This window comes from Oryzias latipes, chromosome 14 (assembly GCF_002234675.1).
Source record: "Oryzias latipes chromosome 14, ASM223467v1".
Lineage (NCBI taxonomy): Eukaryota > Metazoa > Chordata > Actinopteri > Beloniformes > Adrianichthyidae > Oryzias > Oryzias latipes.
Genome location: NC_019872.2, coordinates 7,891,118 through 7,911,176, shown reverse-complemented (window position 1 = coordinate 7,911,176; position 20,059 = coordinate 7,891,118). Strand labels below are relative to the sequence as shown.

Sequence of the window (20,059 nt, the reverse complement as noted above, 5' to 3'; positions counted from 1 at the left end):
AAAAAGAAAAACAAGACTGATAAATTTGGTATTGTGTCAATAAATATAAGCACAATTTCATAAGATTTAGGATGCCCAAGCTTGCTGCTTCGCCATACCGTAGCAATTCACCGGACATAGCTCCTAGCTCCGCTGCGGAGGGCTTGCTTGTCATGCCGGCATTCTGGCAGCTGGCTGGCCAGTAGATGGCTTGGAATATTGTAGTTTAGGGTTGAATAGGAATGATAATATTCAGGACTTTTCTTTTATTAACATACTCTTTAGCAGTCACTTTACAACCAAAGGCTAGTAAGCTACATGCTATGTAGCACATCATAGAATGGTAAATGTATATACTTATATAGCGCTTCCTACCCTCTTTCGGAGGCCCAAAAGCGCTTTACAGTCACAGTCCATTCACCCATGCACACACACATTCACACACTGATGGTGGCTCCGCTGCCGAACACTGGTGCCAACCTCCCAACACAGGCAACGTAGGGTTCAGTGTCTTGCCCAAGGACACTTCGACACATGGGCGTGCAAGGCGGGAATCGAACCTGGAATATTACGATCATGGGTCGACCGCCCTACCGCTGCACCACGGCCGCCCCATGGCATCATAGCTCGTAGCATGTCCTATTGTCTCTGAACGCATCACAGTTATAGGGCCACGGTGATTGGTTTTGATGCATGATGGAATATGTGTGATGCATGATGGGATACGTAGCATATAGCCTTCGGAAGTTAAGTGACTGCTAAAGAGTATATTAATAAAAGACAAGTCCTGAATATTATTATTCCTATTCCTATTCGACCCTAAACTCCAATATCCGTCTGTCTACCGGCCAGCCAGCTGCCCGCATGCCGGCATGACAAGCAAAAGTTCTCCGCGGCGGAGCTATATTGGAGAATCGTTTGGCAAAGTAGCTAGCCTAGGTGTCCTAAATCTTATGATATTTATTTTATATTCATTTGGACAATAATAAAGTGATCATTCTTGTTTTTCTTTTTCCTTTCTTGAATGAATGTGGGTCACAGAGACACAGAAGTTACCGCTGAAAGTGGCTTTTGCGGCAGAACGGAGAGCATATCCGTGTTTATGAATGACTTATGACGTGAATAATTATTTCTTTTGCTCTAATTCATTATTTTTTTACACGAATTAATTATTTCGAGGGACCAAAATAGTTTTTTGTGGGAACAAGATATTACCGTAAATTCCGGACTACAAAGCGCACCCGATTACAAGCCGCACCCACCCATATTCACGTGTTTGACTGTTTTTATACATACACAAGCCGTGTCAGAGTACAAGCCGCGCATGTGTTAGCCGGTATTGTCATCCTGACAGATCACGCCCAGCATCCCAGAGTGAGTGCAATTTATTAGCACATTGTGGGTGGTGCCATTTTTGCCTCTGAGTCACGTATTTGAGTGTATCGACATCTGTCAAACAGCATGGACCTATATTCTGTTCACAAGTCCCTCAGTTATGGTGTTTTTATTTCATTTTTTTTTTTTACTTATTGACAATCTAGGTATCATACATAAAATTACAAACAGTAACCATATAATCAACATTACATCCCTCAGTTATAATGAGGAAATTTACATCCGCGATTCCACATTTCCCATGAGTCTTAGGGGCTAAAGGCGGGGCCAACGCCCGGCTCGCCATTCTGTTGTACGTGTTTAAGAATTAGCAAGTAGCAGCAGTGCATGGAGGGGTGAACGGGAAAAGCTCTCCTTCCGCTTGTGTCGCAGCAGCGTTATGGGAGTAACAGGACTGGTTAGAAAACACAACGGTAAAATAAAGCAGCGGCGACTGAAAAGCGCGCGCCTCAGCGCGGCGCGTGCGTCAGAATTCAGAAGCCTCTGCACTCCGCTCCCGCCCCGCGCGCTCCTTGTCTCCCCTTCCTATCTACTCCGACACCTCTGGCCAGGGCAGCTTCAAGGAGGAGCACTTCGTCCCCGTTGCGCCGGTGGATGGAGCAAATCGTTTCTGTGCAAAGCAATCGGACTTAATACTGTACGTTTTGTGTATGAGGGGCGGATGCGTTGTTACGTGTGGGAGCCATCAGACTGCCATCGGCCCCGCAGCTCAATCAGCAGGAGAAGATGTCTCCAGCTCACACGGAGGCTGTGAGTTTTTCAAAGCAAAATTACGCTTTTACGGTTTCCTTAGAAACCGTAAATGGAGTGTAAATTCACTCCATGCGCTGTTCTCTCCGTCACGCAGCAAACCGGCTTTTTCAAACCCGTTGGTGACGGTGGACTTTTTTACGCTGCTTTTAACGATTGCTTTTAACTTGAAAGCTTCATCATAATGTAGCGGCGATCACGTGCACGTTGGGTCTAATGGCCCCAAAGGATTCTGGGATGCGGCCGGGCATGCGTGTTTCGTTTTGTTGAACCATGACTGAAGTGTCTAAGACCTGAAGTCAAGTCCATGCTGTTTGGCTGCTAAGAGGTGTGTTGAATAAAAATGCCTCGTGCTTGGTGATAGATAGAGAATTCAAACTATTCACTGAGTTCGAAAGTACGTACATGGCGGCCGCCAATTAAATCCATAAATTAGCCGCGTCACTGAATAAGCAGCAAGGCTGTAAACGCAGGAAAAAAGTAGCGGCTTGTAGTCCGGAAATTACGGTAATTTGTGGGAACAAGATATTAATTTGTGGGAACGAGATATATTTTATTTTTTCCATGTCAGGACACGGGCTCCGTATGAAATAGTGCCCGCAATCTGCAAAAATATACATAAATAAAAATAGGAAATAATTTGATGCTTTCGCCAACTGTTTTATTTGAAACTGTTTTATATTTTTGTAATTATTTAAGTTCATAGCCACTTTGTTGTCATTTCAACTCACTTATATCTCATCATAGAGCAGCAGGCCTCGCCAAACACATTTAGCATGAAGGTCATCCTTTCGATGGCAGGCTAGTTTATTTGAAACATTATTTTTCCAATATGCATTCAACTGATTATTAATTGCACTGTTCTGTTACAGGAATGCAGTTATTGTACACAACTGTGTTTGGTGTCTTTACTGTCTTTATTTTTCTGAGAACTGGTGAAGCAAAAAATGCTCCTTTTAGTTGCAGACCCACCGGATCGGTCGAGGCCCGGGTTAACAACGACCGCCACCGATGCTGTTAACCTACAGGGTGTCGGTGGAAATTTGACTACTGTTGGTCGAAGAAAGAGGGGAGGCAGAAGGGCCCGTGGCCAGAGAGAGAAGGGAAAAGGCAGGAACATAGGTTTGAGAATAGGGACTCTTAACGTTGGCACAATGACAGGGAAAGGCAGAGAGCTGGCAGACATGATGGAGAGAAGGAAGGTAGATGTACTGTGTGTGCAGGAGACAAGGTGGAAGGGCAGCAAGGCACGTAGTATTGGAGGAGGATACAAACTGTTCTATCATGGTGTTGATAGGAAGAGAAACGGGGTAGGAGTGATTCTGAAGGGGGAGTTTGTAAACAGTGTTCTAGAGGTGAAAAGAGTCTCAGACAGGATGATGAGCCTAAAGTTAGAAATTGAAGGGGTGATGGTGAATGTAGTCAGTGGGTATGCGCCACAGGTTGGCTGTGAGTTAGAAGTGAAGGAGAGATTCTGGAGTGAGTTGGATGAGGTCATAGAGAGTTTTCCCAGAGGAGAGAGAGTTGTTATTGGAGCAGACTTTAATGGACATGTTGGTGAGGGCAACAGAGGTGATGAGGAGGTGATGGGCAGGTTTGGTGTGAAGGAAAGGAATCTGGAGGGACAGATGGTGGTGGACTTTGCGAAGAGGATGGAAATGGCTGTAGTCAACACTTACTTCCAGAAGAGAGAGGAACATAGAGTGACATACAGAAGTGGAGGTAGGAGTACTCAGGTGGACTACATCCTATGTAGACGAGGTCATTTGAGAGAGGTTATTGACTGCAAAGTGGTGGTAGGAGAGAGTGTAGCCAGACAGCACCGCATGGTGGTGTGTAAGATGACTCTAGAGGTCAGGAAGAAGAAGAGAGGGAAAACAGAAAAGAAGACCAAGTGGTGGAAGCTACAGAATGAAGAAACTTGTGAGGAATTTAGGCAGAAGTTGAGACAGGTCCTGGGTGGTCAGGATGAGCTTCCAGATGACTGGGAAACTACAGCAGAAATTATCAGGGAAACAGGTAGGAAGGTGCTAGGTGTGTCATCTGGAAAGAGGAAAGACGGTAAAGAGACTTGGTGGTGGAATGAGGAAGTACAGGAATGCGTCCAGAGGAAGAGGTTGGCTAAAAAGAAGTGGGATGTAGAAAGGACTGAGGAAGGTAGACAGGAGTACAAGGAAGCGCAGCGTAGAGTGAAGAGAGAGGTGGCAAAGGCCAAACAGAAGGCTTACGATGAGCTATATGACAGGTTAGACACAAAGGAAGGAGAAAAGGACTTGTACAGGCTAGCCAGACAGAGAGACAGAGATGGGAAGGACGTGCAACAGATAAGGGTGATTAAGGACAGAGATGGAAAGGTGCTAACAACCCAGGAGAGTGTACAGAAAAGATGGAAGGAGTATTTTGAGGAGCTGATGAACGTGGAAAATGACAGGGAAAGAAGGGAGGAAGATGTGGTTTTTGTGGAGCAGGAAGTAGCAGAGATTGGAAAGGAGGAGGTTAGGAAGGCTCTGAAAAGGATGAAGAGCGGAAAGGCCGTTGGTCCTGATGACGTTCCTGTGGAGGTATGGAAGTGCTTAGGAGAGGCAGCAGTGGAATTTCTAACAAGGTTGTTCAATAGGATTTTAGAGAGTGAGAAGATGCCTGAGGAATGGAGGAGAAGCGTTCTGGTTCCGATCTTTAAGAACAAGGGTGACATGCAGAACTGCAGCAACTATAGAGGAATAAAGTTGATGAGCCACACAATGAAGCTGTGGGAAAGAGTAGTGGAAGCCAGGCTTAGGAAGAAGGTGGAGATTTGTGAGCAGCAGTATGGTTTCATGCCCCGTAAGAGCACCACTGATGCCATTTTTGCTTTGAGAATGTTGATGGAAAAGTACAGAGAAGGTCAGAAGGAGCTGCATTGTGTGTTCGTAGATTTAGAGAAGGCGTATGACAGGGTGCCGAGGGAGGAGCTGTGGTACTGTATGAGGTCGTCTGGAGTGGCAGAGAAGTATGTCAGAGTAGTTCAGGACATGTATGAGAGAAGTATGACGGTGGTGAGATGTGCTGTAGGTCAGACAGAGGAGTTCAAGGTGGAGGTGGGACTACACCAAGGATCAGCTTTGAGTCCTTTTTTGTTTGCTATGCTGATGGACAGGCTGACAGATGAGGTAAGACAGGAATCTCCCTGGACAATGATGTTTGCGGATGACATTGTAATTTGCAGTGAGAGTAGAGAGCAGGTGGAGGAACAGCTAGAGAGGTGGAGGTTTGCTCTGGAAAGAAGAGGCATGAAGGTCAGTCGTAGTAAGACAGAATACATGTGTCTGAACGAGAGGGATCAAGGTAGAAGCGTTAGGTTACAGGGGGCTGAGGTGAAGAAGGTGCAGGAGTTTAAGTACTTGGGGTCAACAGTTCAGTGTGATGGGGAGTGTGGAAAAGAGGTGAAGAGGCGAGTGCAGGCAGGTTGGAGCGGGTGGAGGAAAGTGTCAGGAGTGTTGTGTGACAGAAGAGTGCCAGCAAGACTCAAAGGAAAGGTGTACAAGACAGTGGTGAGACCAGCTCTGCTCTATGGGTTAGAGACGGTAGCAGTGAGACAGAGACAAGAGGCTGAGATGGAGGTAGCGGAGATGAAGATGTTGAGGTTCTCCTTAGGAGTGACCAGGTTAGACAGGATAAGGAACGAGTACATCAGAGGGACGGCTCATGTTGCCTGTGTTAGCGACAAAGTCAGAGAAGCCAGACTGAGATGGTTTGGACATGTTCAGAGGAGGGATAGTGGATATATTGGTAGAAGGATGTTGGAGATGGAGCTGCCTGGCAGGAGGGCAAGAGGACGGCCAAAGAGGAGATACATGGATGTCTTAACAGAGGACATGAAGTTGGCTAATGTTAGGGTAGAAGATGTCCATGATAGAGTGAGGTGGAAAAGGATGATTCGCTGTGGCGACCCCTGATGGGAAAAGCCGAAAGAGAAAGAAGTTGCAGACCCAGTGAACTGCAATACCTGATGTAGGCTTATCTGTCATCTGTGCTCTTGTATGTCACCTTGTGGGTCCAGTTTTGTGTCATTCGTTTTGCAACAGTCAGGGTTTGTCAGACATCAGTTCTGCTCTGCAGCACCCTCAGCTATCAGCTTTTACTTTTCTTCTATCTGGTGGAGACCCTATTTTTTCCTGGTGCTTCTCTTCCCCCGATAGACCCATACTTTTTGCTTCCATTCCCGTCTGCAGCCTGGCTCCTCCCACTCCAGCATCTGTATGATAGATTGAAAAGGTTGAAATATAATCAAGGTTTAAGAGATACCTCCTTTAACTCGTGAGTTGACTTTGTTTAAGAAAAATGTATTTTTTGTGAAAGACGTGGGTGAGGAATACAAAAAGAAGAATTTGACACCCACCACCTCCCCGACATTTCACGTCTGGTTGAAAATATTTCCTACTGTATGGAAACTTACAACTTTTCCTGACTGTGATGGAGAAACAGAGATTTATGTGCATGTGCAACTGAGAAAAACAGATGAACTGTGAACGAAAATGAGTCAGAAGGAAAAGCTGTGGTTGAGAGAGCACTAGAGAAATGTGCATATGCAGGGAGAAAGACAGATGAACAGAAACACAGATGGTGCTGCCAACTAATACATGAAAAGAAACTAGAGAATGAAAATAAATGTTTAAGAACCAACAAGAGGAGGACAGGCAGACACGGTGTAGTGAAAAAAGAGTGACAAAAATGATCGACAGCCAGCAGCAACAAGAAACATGCCAACAGAGGAGGCGAGATGAAAGGGAAGAAAAGAAGTAAAAATAAGGGAGAATAGAAAAGGATACAAGGGGGAGCATGGAGAAAAGGGTTAGTGTTCCCCCAGGGAAACTGAGCATGTGCAGGATCACTGCGGGGTGAGAAAGAATGTCATTCAGGGTTCTTTGACCTGTTTGGAGTGAAATATTGTGTTGAAAATGTTGACAGAAACTAAAGACAAATAAGGATTTAAAGGCCTAAAATAAAATGAAAAACAAATACATTAACTGAAGACATTTTCTTAATATTTTTGAAATGTTTATGAGTTTTCAGCGTTGGTCCTGATTTAATTAATAGTTTGTCTGGCTTCTTTGACAAAGGGTAACACCATGTACAAGCAAAAGAACAGCAAATGCAAAACCTTTGTTAACGTGTTTATTTATAAACCGTATGTGCTTAAAAGACAACACAATAAAATAATATAGATTTTTATTTGATGTTTGATGGAGCATACCAAATTTGCAATCTTACTCCTTAAGACCAAAAGACCAGTTGTTGCTTTCTGTTCCATTTGCCCGCACAGAGCTGGGAAAAGGCTTTTGTCCACTCTGCTCCTTTTGCTTGGAATGTGCTGCAAAAAGACTGGAAAGTAACTGAACTGGTATCTTTAAGAGTTTTTAAGAACATGCTCAAAGCATCAGAGACTGCAACAATAATGTGCAACTGCTTTTCATGATTTATGTGATTTTAATGATGCTTGTTTTTATGTATTTTTGTATTGAAATGTGCTGCCTCTTGGCCAAGATTCCCTTGAAAAAGAGGTTTTTCCTAGTTAAATAAAGGTTAAATTAAAAAGAAAATTAGGCTTGCGATACGGAGCTCCTAAAGGGACATAAAAGTAAAAAAAAAATTAGTATAGGTTTCTTGTGCAACGAGAAAGAAACCACATGATTTTTGAGATCGTTTTTGGTTACATTCAGAGATATTGTTACAGTAACGCCTGTCAAGCAAAGCTGCAACGTAAAATAAAACTCAGTAAACTCATTTTCAGGTAACTGACCCTGAAAAGGTGCCCAACGCCCAAATTACCTTTTTTATTTAACTTCTGTGTTCCTTTAGAAGCTTCATATTGCAAAATGGGACAGTAAAAAAAATCTTTACAAACTTCTGGTTGTGAGCCTTTCTAGGTGTAATTTTACAAAAGATTATACATTGAGGTTAGACTGTTTAAAGCTTGGAAATCAACTTTTAAAGCAAGCTTGACATTTTTTGGGACTGTGGGAAGAAGCTGGAGGGCCCAGTTTTAGTTCGATTTTTCTCAGTTTGTGTTTCTTCATGTCACAGTAACACCAGGTTTAGGTTGACCATAATCCACAGCTGTCTTCATTTATGTTAAGCATTCAGAGTATTTAGGTGTCTGGCTTTCAGTTAGGCTTGATCACATCATATGCTTTGTCATCCCGTTTGTGTCTCTCTTTAGTTCATTTTTGAATTTCATTCTGTTTGTCAAGTTTATATAATGCTTTGACCTAGTCTGGTCTCCTAGACCTGCACTATGGATCCTGCACAACTTGTTCTCTAACAACACTCTTAAGAGAGATGCCCAGAGGAAGCCTCCTTACCTCAATGCAGAGGCATCAGTGAAAACTAGAAGAAGTATTTTTTTCCCCAAAACTATGGCTTCATCACCCTCAAGTGTGGCATGGGAGTGTGGATGATCTGAGCTTGTTCTGCAGAAAAAACCTGCATGCCTCACAGTCCTTTAATCGACCTTGGTCTCTAGAGACATTGAGTCTTTCTTATTATCTGTCACATTTTTCTTTAATTAGCTTAACCCTCATTTTCAAGATAAATCTGTTTTAAATTTTAAACATCTAAAAACTGTTTCTATCAACAAAGCTAATGTCAGCAGCATATAGCAAATGTAATGAGAAAAAGTAAAAAAATCCAGACTTTTATAAATAATGTAACAAAACTCAATGAAAACTGTGCAAGCAACATACCACAAACTATTAATGTTAATAAAGATGACTAGCTTACAATGAATTTCCCCGCTGTGAAAGACAAGTATTACTACTTTACTTCTGGATGCACATGTATACTTTGCACTTTCCTCATTTTTTACTGCTATCTTTGTTACATAAAGTTAACACATAAAAAAAAAAATCTACCGTGAAATTGCTTCACTGAGGTTGCATTTTACATAAAGACAAATTTTTTCAAACAAAAGAAATGCAAACAAGAAAGTGATGATTTTTATGTTTTGTTTTGGTTTTCTTTCAACAGACATAGTTTTTGATTCATTCTCAAGTTCAAGAAGTGGTCAAACAGACACCATATGTAGAAACTGACACTATATTTTCCACATTCTCATTTTTATTGGTGTTGCATTTTAGTGGGTTCAACGGTTCTGCATTTTTGAAAGGTTTTTTGTGGGTTAAAGGGAAGGGGGATTTGACAGTTCACAAATTCTGAAATACTTTAAACAGTCAGAAAGCTCTGGTGTCATGGAAGAATTTAGCCTTTGCTCAAAATGTTTAAAAAAGATGCTTTCAAAGGGATTCAGGAAGCTTTTTTTTTACATTTTTGAATTTAAGGAGAGACAGTTGATTGGAGTCTTTCCAATTAAGCAGATTCATTAGTCGTCTGGAGATAAGAGGCATTTATGCATGACAGTATTCTTTTTTATTTTTTACAACAGTTTACTGTACTACATTTTTACCTCTCCTTTTGTTAATGGTTGTAAGAGTTCCACTCAGATAAAACGTATCCACTTCCAGCCTGGAAGCCACATTCTGAGATGGTGCAGTGACCCTCACATCCCTGCCAGTTGAGATCATGTTAGAAAGATTGAATAATGGAAAGAGGAAGAAAAGGGCTGTTATTAAACTTGACTACACATGACGAATCTGCAGAAGATTTCAGGATTGGGTTAAGGGAGCAATTTCCATACTTTTGCTGGTGCTGAGTCAGGCAGTTTATGGTTTCTTCTTAAAAAAAAAGAAAATAAATACGTTTCTTTAGAGAATCATTGAAAATAGCCTGGGTCACATGTCACAAGGGATGAGATGAAACTGAAGCTTTAAAAAGAAACAAAACTGGGGAAAAAGGAGAAAAGGGTTCAGAAATAAGTCTGACATAAAAACATCCCACACATCGGACGCCTGCTTGTCTCTTTGTAGGTTTGCCTTTACTTTCTGTATGTTAATGTCCTCACCATTGTGTAAGTGCACAGACACAAATGGCTCTTTCACTGGGAAACTGTATCCTGTCAAACACTACAAAGAAGGTGCAGTATGTCTGTAAGTCCACACATAGAGGTTTTATGTCTATGCATGGACTACATTATGTGTGCAAAAATGTGGAAAAACTCGGCTCCTCTGGTAAAAGAATAATGCGTCCCAAGAATTAGCCTCTACCAATCAGCCTTTTCTTTCAGACTTTCAACACTTTCAAGCACAGATTTTTGTAGATTGTTTGTACATGTGTCATTCATTGTGTGTAGCCATAGATTCCTGCAGCAGTTCAGCTGATATTACGAACATTCCTGCCAACACTACGTTTTATTTTCCAAGTCTTTTTCTTTTCAAGTAGGTTTTTTCCAAAGTCAAATACTTTTTTGTGAGTTCCATAGTTACACAGTCTGACAGTGTTGGCCCATTTCATTAGGCTTTAGTAAAACCAAATATGAAAGAAGATAGTTTTTGATGGTTAAAAGTGTGGAAGCACAAAAAGGGGAATTTTGTTAACTGCAAAGACGAAATGTATTGATTTTTTGAAAGACCTAGATAAAAGTGTAATCTTTTCTCCCACAGAAATTGTCAGGAATGCAAACAGTCCATCACTTACTTGTCCACAACATCGCTGCTAATTGCTTCAGTGTGTCCATGTGTGGGGGTTTAATTTTAGACACATGAGGTTGGGAAAAATCGAGCGACCAGCTTGTCCTGCTCTACTTGACGGGACACAAGCACTTAAACGGGCAAGGAGTGAGTGTAAAGGTCTAATTACCAACGACCCAGAGAGAATTACAGTGCAGTAAAGTAACCTTGAGATTAGAGCAGTCCACTAAATGTAATTAGCAAAACATTTGCAGATGCTTGTAAAATCAGTACCTAACTCTTTGGTCTTCTGCTATTAACAAGCATTACATGTACTTGATGTGAGCTACAGATGCACAGGAGGGTGCCGTGCTTAAGGAACTCTTGACTTCACTGGAGCACCACAGAAATATATGAGAAACAAAAATGAATAAGCAAAAGCATAAATCGGACATGCCAGAGGGATGCAGATAGCTTGTGGGGTAATTTAGTGGGGTAATTTGCCACCTGATTTGACCGTATAAAAAAACCAAAATTTTACAAATTTTTTCCTGTTTGCCGCAATATTAAAGTAAAAAGGTTATAAACACTATATGTTTGAAAAACCGTGTCATACTTCCATTTCCCACAATTCCAACATTTTTTCAAACTCAGGGAGCTATTTTATGCTTGGTGCAATTTGTTCTTGATTCCCAGAACCCAAAAATATGTTGATTTCCATCTGATTTCCTGCAGTGGCACAATGAGCTCCGTAGCCATTACTCTAAGCTAAAACAACTTTAGGATAAATAATTACAAATTTGAGCAGAGATTTATTAAAGTGCAGTCTTGTCATGGCTTTCAACAAGTTTGAATTGATAAACCTTCTGTCTAGAATCCTTTTCTGCTTTTTATTGCCAAACAAAAATATTTCAATGTAGTCTAGTCCTAACCTCCTCCTTTTTGTTTGCGTTATTGGGTATGGGGTACTTTTTGCATGCTGACAAACAACATGCCATGGTGACAGCTGCTGACAAAAACCAATAAGAAATTTCCCTTAACAGATCTGACTTTTATTTTTTAAATGCTTTCATTGAAAATGGACTGACTGCATGTGCTCCCGCCCCACCGACCGATCTGCTGCCTTAAATAGAAAATTGTTTTAATGTATTCATAAAGTGTTCTGGGCATTTGCAACAGTTGCTTTTTAATCATAAGGACATGGGCTATGTCCAATTTCCCTCAGTCCTCCTTAACTACTAAATAATTATGTAGTGCCTTGGATTTGAAAAGTAATTCAGACTTTTTTTAAGAAATATTTCCCAAAACAAGTAAATATTAACATTTTGATAAAGACTAATTATGAATCAACTTTATTCTTAAGATTAAAATTTAGATGGTTTATAAATAAAGGAAACTGTGAAAAATCGTTTAAATGCAATGCATTGTGGTCTATTTTATTCAATCAAGCATCAAGGCACTGAGATTTTTTATTTTTATTTTATTTATTTTTTTGCAGGGACCTTCAGAAATGTTCCAGGGCACTGAATTTTGGAATTATAGATTTGGACACTCCAAAAAAAAAGGGTGAACGCACTATAGGGAACTAAATAGTGAGTAGTGAAAGAAATTAGGACACAACCATTTACCTACACCAGGCAGTGAAAGTACGAAAATCTCAAAAATGTAATCTGACACGTTTACTTTTTTTTTCTTATGTCTAAATCACGTACTAACCCATGGTAATAATTTTGCTGGGTGACACTGTCATTCCTTTTCACAGCAGTGGGAATCATAGTTCAATAACCATGTTGTATTTATGCCCATTTGTCACATGTTTCTATGACCATCCGATTATTTCGTCTTTTTGGGTAATTTTGACTGATTTTTCTGAGGACTTTTTACCTGCTCATTATTTTTTCTTATTTGATCCATGTACGACATGCCTATTTGTGTTTTCATCAGTTTGCTGTCGTTTGATTTTTATTTGAAGCTCCAGTCAGAAATGCTTGGAGTGTGTGGGTGGAGGCCCGAGCCTGGTTTGTAAGTTCAGTAATCCTTTTTAAGTAGTGTAGAAGGAGTCGAGCCATATAAGGGGTGACTGAAGAACGTAAAAACTGAGAGCGGCACTGTGGTTGTGAAAAAACAACATTGTGAAGCTGAAATGGAGAGCCTCTGGAGCTTTTAATGAGCATTTCGGCTGTGCAAAAGCAAGAAGGTGGAGAAGCAAAAGAAGCAGAGGTAGAATGCGACGAGTGAATCCAGGAGAGATAAAGCAGACTCAGGTCTGGGAGACAGCAGATATAACATCAAGAGTTCTGCGTGTTCCATTAAAGGTCTTTGGGTTAGAATATACGAGATGTGGATACTCTGACAGTAGATTCATGGGAACAAAGGGAATTGAACGTGCAGGGCTGTGGAAAGGAAAGGTTTTGTCTGTTCTATCAATTATGCATGTGGAAAATCTTCAGGGGGGAGGGATGGGTGGCTTTCTGAGCAGGACGAGGGCAAAACAGGCAGAAGGATAGAATAAACAGAGCAGCACGGGGAGTTTTTGGGTAAATACCGGTCTCTGGGGAAAAGTTTGGAAGTCTAAGTGATGAGGCGTTTGGGACAAGAGGGGGAGGGAAGAAGCAAGGCGAAGATAAGCAAAAAGGTGAAAGCATGCAGGATGATAGAGCAGGGACAGAGTGGATGGTAAATGGGAATAAAAGGGGGGGAAAAAAAGCTGAGAATAAGGAATAAATGTCTGGCAAAGAAAGATTCCAGGAAGTGGTAATCTAGACCGAGAGGCTCTTAAGTTTTTTCAAGATCCCGAGGCTTATTTTGTTCCACCTCTGTGTTACAGTGAAAAAAGCTGAATAAAGATATTTTTTGCATATATTAAGCCAAAATCAATGGATTTGTGGATATAAACTGCTTCAACATCAACATTTTCATTAATTTACCCTTTTTTCGTCAATTGTTCCGACAAGGAGGGTCTAAGGGCAGGAATGCCCAGTTTGGCTTAGTCTCTTCAATTTAGTATAGCAATTACTTATTGAGTTTTAGGACTGATTTCCTGTTCTTATACAATTACAGGTATGAAACCCATTGAGACGACTACTGTTGTTATATTGGGCTATATAAATTAAATTGAATTGTTGGGAGGCAGAAGTCACTTTGTAACTTTGATCAATAAAAGTCATAAAATCACATAAAAACTGTCTCGAGTGTTGTAATTTCATCCACAGAAGAAGATGATTTAAAGATTTTAGGAAGTTTAAAATAGGTACATGGCCTAAACTGCAACACAAATTTTGCTAGCTTTAGAAATGCGACTTTTCCCATCAGGAGGTGAGATCAGACCTATCGCTTTCATTTTATATACTTTGGCCTTGTTCCCCACACAGACAGAGGAAAAAATACACAAACCATATTTTTCTGAAAGAATCCAAACTCAGCTTCGCACCAGACGGACCACTGATGACTGGCAGATCATGTGACGGCAGTGGCGGTACCCCAGGAGTCACTCCAGCTCCCCAGCCAAGGAGAGGTCAAGCTGATGCACATCTGGCATTTCCTGTTTCCTCCTTCCCACATGCCCCCCAAAACACATGATGAGCTGCTCACACACATCTGTGCCTTGATGAAGTAAGAGCAGCGCAAAAGTCACTCACGCACACACTGAGCACAATTCTACAGGTACTCCTGCTCCATAGTTAAATGTTTCCATTGGCCAGTAAAAACTTCCAGCTGGTGAGAAATGAGGAGGAAGGAGAGAAACTAGATCCAGAAAAATGAGACACAAAAGGATGAAGAGAGAGACAGAAAACCAATGAAATATGACACAAAGGAGACAGAAAATAGCTGCACATGAAAAAAAAGAAAAAAAAAGAAAAGGTGTCTTCATCTTCCAAATTCGGTGAGGATTGTGCTGCACAAGTGTTGTGTTTATGAGTGTGCATTTAGTTTAGACAGAGACAGACTCGTCCTGGATGCTTTCATAACTACTGCTGCACCCCAAACCCTTCATCCCCTCCAGTCCTCCCTTATTAACTCACTTCACCAGCCCCCTCTTCCTCCCTTCAAAAATGAAGTTTTCTTTTTCCTCTACGTAGCCTCCCTCTCTGTCTTGCCCTCCCCCCCTTCTTTTTCTCTTTCTGGGGTTCAGTCAGAAAGAAAACTTTGCTGAGGCAAGGTGGCTGGAAAGGAAAGGATTGGCTTTTATACAGTTTTTATCCTAAAAGATATTCATTTAACTCATTTATGGAATACACCATTTTTGTGCTTGGCTGAAGGGTCGATTACCCCATTCAACCTTTTCTGAATTTCCCCTGAATAGACTTTACTGGACCTAATTGTCTTTCCTGGAGGGATAGCATTGGACCTGATTGAAGACTGCTTTCATGTGTCAGCAGCATTGACAGCTTGGACAGTGGCTGATGCTTTTTGCTCTGGGGAATAGTTTGCCGTCTTGCATGGACTATTTAAGGCACCTGAAAGAAAACACAGTTTTTATGACTAATATTTCTTTCACAGACACTTGGAGCTGATTATTTACAATTTTCCAAAAGATAAACAAAACAACTTGGTTTTAAATAAGACTTTTTTTTTTAGTACTTTAAAAAAGCTCAATTAAATGTTGGTTTAGGTCAATTGTTGTCTTAGTAGAATATGCAAAAGATCATCAGAAGCTGTTGCAGCTGCAGAAGCACAAGCCTCTTGTGCATTTTGTGGCTGCTAACATTGTATATGGCCTCCAAAAGCCACGGCCAGGACCTGAGCGAGGCAGATGGAAGGCAGCCGGCGGCCAGTGCTCAGATGGCGGAAAAAGACGCTGTCTGTTACCAGGGGGGTTGCTATGCCGTTTTCCTCCAAAAGAGAGTCTTCAGAGATGCGGGGCGGAGCTGTCGGGAGCGAGGTGGGACCCTGGCAACGATGCACAACCAAGAAGAAGCGGGTGTGGTCCATGAGCTGCTGAACGCCATGGAAGCACAGGGGTCTAGGCCGAGGCTTAAGCTCTGGATTGGTCTTCACAGACTCCCACGCCAGTGTTCAGCTATTCGACCTCTCAGAGGATTCGTCTGGGTCAAAGGCAAAGTTTTACGTTTTAATTCTACAATGCTTTCTTCTTTTTAATCTTTTTTTAAATGGCCAAAAAGAGAAATTTAAAGAAGCTCGCAACTAAAAAACTATTTTTATATTTTTCTAAAGCCTGTTTTAAAATGCAGCCATTTTGAACTTGGTGAAAAATATGCAAGTTTCAATAATTATGATATTGGGAGATTTTAAAGTCAGGGCAAGTTTCAGTCACAAATCATAAATCAGAATCTACAGTTCTGCCCTTGAGGTATTATAATTGGCAGGATCTAAAAAGATTATGATTTTAGATTTTATTACAGCATTTTATTTAGAAAAAAATGCTTTCTTACAGTCCAAAGCCAAATGGCCTGATTGTGAAATTACAATTCAGGGTGGGGTTGGCGACTGCCCATTTGATCTTGAATCCCCTCTTCCATGAGTTATTTCCTTAAGAGTTTTTATTCTAGAATAATTATTTTTGAACAAATATTCCACAAAGTGTCCAAAAATCACAAACTTTTGGCCTAATGATGCTGTACTTTACTTTTAAGGTTCTAGTAGTGTCACATCACTCCAAATTATTTTGGCCATTGCATAGCTGTCCACAGACATGTACCTGTGAGACTTTGGTGTTGGTGATTAGTGCCCTGTACTACCTGTGTGGTCAAAGTTCTACCTTATTTTATTTTTAACCCTTGTGCTATCTTAGATGACCCCACCGTTACATTGACGTGTTCTCCCTACCATGACAAAGGTGGATAAAGGTGGAAAGATTTCATGTAATCCATGGACATCAGTGAAGATCACAAATCATTGAGAAAAAAAAGGTTCAGTGCACTGTCTAGTGGGTCTAGATGACCCAAATCCCAACGTTAAAGTGCCTAGGACAGCACAAGGGTTAAAGGGCTGGTGAAACGAAGAACCTTCATCTTTTTTACCTAATTTCTCCCTTCAGCCAGATTTAGTTAAATACAAACATCCCAAGAAACAAATCTGTCTGTATTTTGAACAGATGTTATGCTTTAAAAATACAGTGCAACCTAGCTTCTGGTTTTCTTTTATAATTTTAACAAATGGGCAGACCAAATCACAAAAAATAGTACTTTTTGCATGTATATTTGTGAACATTCCCTCAAGTGGCTTTCTTTTTTTCTTATTCAGAATGAGAATATATAAATAGGTTTGTTGATTTTGCTCAAACAATCAGAAAAAAATGCATTTAGGGGAAATTCAAAATTTTTATTATGTTTATTTTTCTATTTTTAGAAAATGGGGGTTCAGTAGTTAATCAGCATTAAAAGTTAAAGTTTTGCAAACCTAAAAGGACGCCGAAACCTAAAGTAAACCTAAAGTAATTGGTCAAACTAACGTGGCAAATCTCCAGGGAGCTTTCCAGTTGCTGCTGTTGAATTTGACCCCAATGACACCAGTGGAGAACAGCTGCAATTTAAAGCTCTTGTTAGTTTTGGTCTTTGGCGGCTTCTAGTGATAACATCTAAAACTGCACTTTGAAAAAAATTAACAGTACAAAGCACTATTGTAATTGGTCAGACGAAATGTAAAAATAGCCACGCTCCACTGTGGCTACAAACAACACCTGAGACTAGAGTTGTCTTTGTGCTTACAGTGTTATGTTATTTATCTTTGAACAGGAGATCAGGATGGTCAGTTCACTAACTGGTTACGTGAAGAAAGCAGCGGGACATGCGCAGCCCATCGCTGTGTGGCCATGAACGTCAATTCACATGAGAGAGGAAAAGATGGCAAAGATAACTTCCGGTGGATTGATGGCTCCTGTACAGTGCCTGTGGATGGATTCGTCTGCCAGTTCAACTACAGAGGGATGTGTTCCCCTCTGGAAGCTGAGGGTAGCAGTTTGGCTGTTTACACCACACCGTTTGGGCTTGAAAGCACAATCTTGACCCATGTACCCCATGGGTCTGTAGCCACCATTCCATGCTCTGCAGTCGGCTCAAACCCACATGCTCCTGCTGATGAGGAAGTGCTTTGTATTGAAAGAGATGACATGACAGTGAGCTGGAACAAGGATGGCTCAGTCTGCCTATCCAGCACAGAAGCAATTAGCCAGGACATGTGTAGCTACGATCATGGATGTGAGCATTACTGCGAGACCACAGACACATCTTACAATTGTTACTGCTCTGAGGGTTTTGTGTTAAATGAAGATGGCTACAGCTGCATCCCTGACCCGGTGAAAGAACTCTCGTCTTACTCGACCAGCCCCACTCATCAGCCCCATATCAAAGAGGTTTGTTTGGAAACGGGGTGCGAGTACGACTGCAGAGAAACCCCTCGGGGCGTCAGATGCACGTGCCCCAACGGCTTCCAAATAAGCCCAGATGGGCGCAAGTGCTCAGATGTGGATGAATGCTTACAGCAACCGTGTTCCCAACTTTGTGTCAACATTCCAGCCACCTTTCACTGCACCTGTCACCAGGGGTATCAGCAGGATGATGACGGCGAGTGCATAGATGTTGATGAGTGTCTTGACGAAAGCACCTGTGATTACAAGTGTGAAAACACTGTGGGGTCTTTCAAATGCCACTGTCCACTTGGTTATGAGCTGAATAGCGTGGAGGAATGTGCAGACGTGGACGAGTGTGCACAGGGCTCACCATGTCAACAAACGTGCCTCAACTATGCAGGGGGGTACAGCTGTGACTGTGTCAAAGGCTTTGTCCTTCAGTCAGATGGAACCACGTGCCACCCTTATAATTCTGATGGGGAATATTCCACCCTGACCCCTGACCCCAGTGACTCCACTGATCCGGATTTTGCTTGGTCTTCTGTGTTCACCACTGACTCCAACTTTGAAGCTGACAGCAACTTTAATGTTGAGTGGCTGACAGAAACAACAAAAGTCCTTTCACCTGATATGGTTCATGGGGCAGATAATCACCTGAGTCAATGGAATGATCTCCTGCCCGGTGAATATCAGACATCGCCATCGCCAACACAAAAAGACAGGAGAGACAATGAAATTCAGCGTGATGAAAACAGAGAAAGTAAAGAACCCGATGATGTGCTAGGGGCTAAAACCGGAAAAGGCGCACCTGATGTGACAGGGGAGGTTGAGAACAATACACATGGCAGTACAGGGTATACAAATAGCACAGCAGATTTTGGACCTGAATCTGCTGCAGGCAAACTGAAACATGACAAGGGTTGGCTGCTTGTGGCCCTGCTGGTGCCTTTGTGTGTGTTTCTTGTTGTGATGCTTGCTCTAGGGATTGTCTACTGCACCAGCTGTGCTGTGGATAAGAGCCTCAGCTTTTCAGACTGTTATCGCTGGGTACTTCCCACAACCCCCCCAACAGGAAGAGACGAAAAAAATCAAGCATGAAAAAAACAAAACAAAATGGGTTTAGATCACTGTTTCCTTGGCAGTAAAGGACTTGTAACTGCATCAAGAATTTGGATTTCTGAAACGCTTACTTCCTCTAATACTTCCTGCTGCACAGCCATTGTAAATAACTCACTCTCATCTTGTTGTTGAAGTTCAATAAAGTCATCAGTATTGAAAAATGTGTGATTTTAAACAAAATGACCTTTTCCTGAACTCAAGGCCGGGGATCTACAATCTTCTGCAATGTCATGGGATCCAGGTCTGTGTGTGCAGGTCCCCAGCCCGGATAAAATACAGGATAGTGTAAGGAAGGGCATCCGGCACAAAACTCTCTGCCAAACCAAATGTCCGGATCAGTGAGAGCTGATTTGCTGTGACGGCCCCCGAAAGAAAATGTGAACAACAATAGAATAGTCGTCAATAGACAAACCTTCTGACTTTGCTGGCAGTCCTAAAAATATATAGTAGATGTGGGGAAAGTAAATCAAATCCACAACTTCTGTAGAACAATGGTCTAAATTTCTAACAGTCTTCTTACTGTGGATTTTGCCTTTTAATGTGACGAACATATTTTCCTTCACTATTAAATCAAAAGATAACAATTAGGTAACAATTTAACCACAGTATTTATTTTATAAGACATGTTAATTAGTCTATGCTACAACCTTTACACAAGTGTGAATCAGAAAAAAAGATGCGTGTCACGTAGAGAGAAGGAAAAACTCACCTAAGCAAAAGAAATTTACGACGAGGATGGGATTCGAACCCACGCGTGCAGAGCACAATGGATTAGCAGTCCATCGCCTTAACCACTCGGCCACCTCGTCAGATGACTCCTCTTCCCTGTGCCAGCTGTTTTTATCAAAGATCCACAGACAGCTGTGCACCCCTTCCTTTCCCCCTGTGGGAAGTTTCTTTTGTTTACTTACTTACTAAAATAATCAGAACACTTGATTAGGACGTACCCATGACTGTCTCGTTAAGC

At 41.6% G+C, this 20,059-nt stretch overlaps 1 protein-coding gene and 1 non-coding gene across 2 annotated transcripts; one reads left to right on the top strand and one right to left on the bottom strand.

Annotated features, from left to right (window-relative positions):
• The first annotated feature begins 14,800 nt into the window (after positions 1-14,800).
• cd248 (CD248 molecule) lies at positions 14,801-19,253 on the top strand. Its single transcript, XM_004076244.3, has 2 exons — positions 14,801-15,720; positions 17,360-19,253. Exons 1-2 carry the CDS (start codon positions 15,300-15,302, stop codon positions 19,069-19,071), a joined length of 2,133 nt encoding a protein of 710 aa, XP_004076292.2. The 5' UTR covers positions 14,801-15,299; the 3' UTR covers positions 19,072-19,253.
• Positions 19,254-19,819: 566 nt separating this feature from the next.
• On the bottom strand, positions 19,820-19,901 carry trnas-gcu. Its single transcript has one exon. It is a non-coding gene; the product is annotated as a tRNA-Ser (tRNA).
• Between the last annotated feature and the right edge of the window lie 158 nt (positions 19,902-20,059).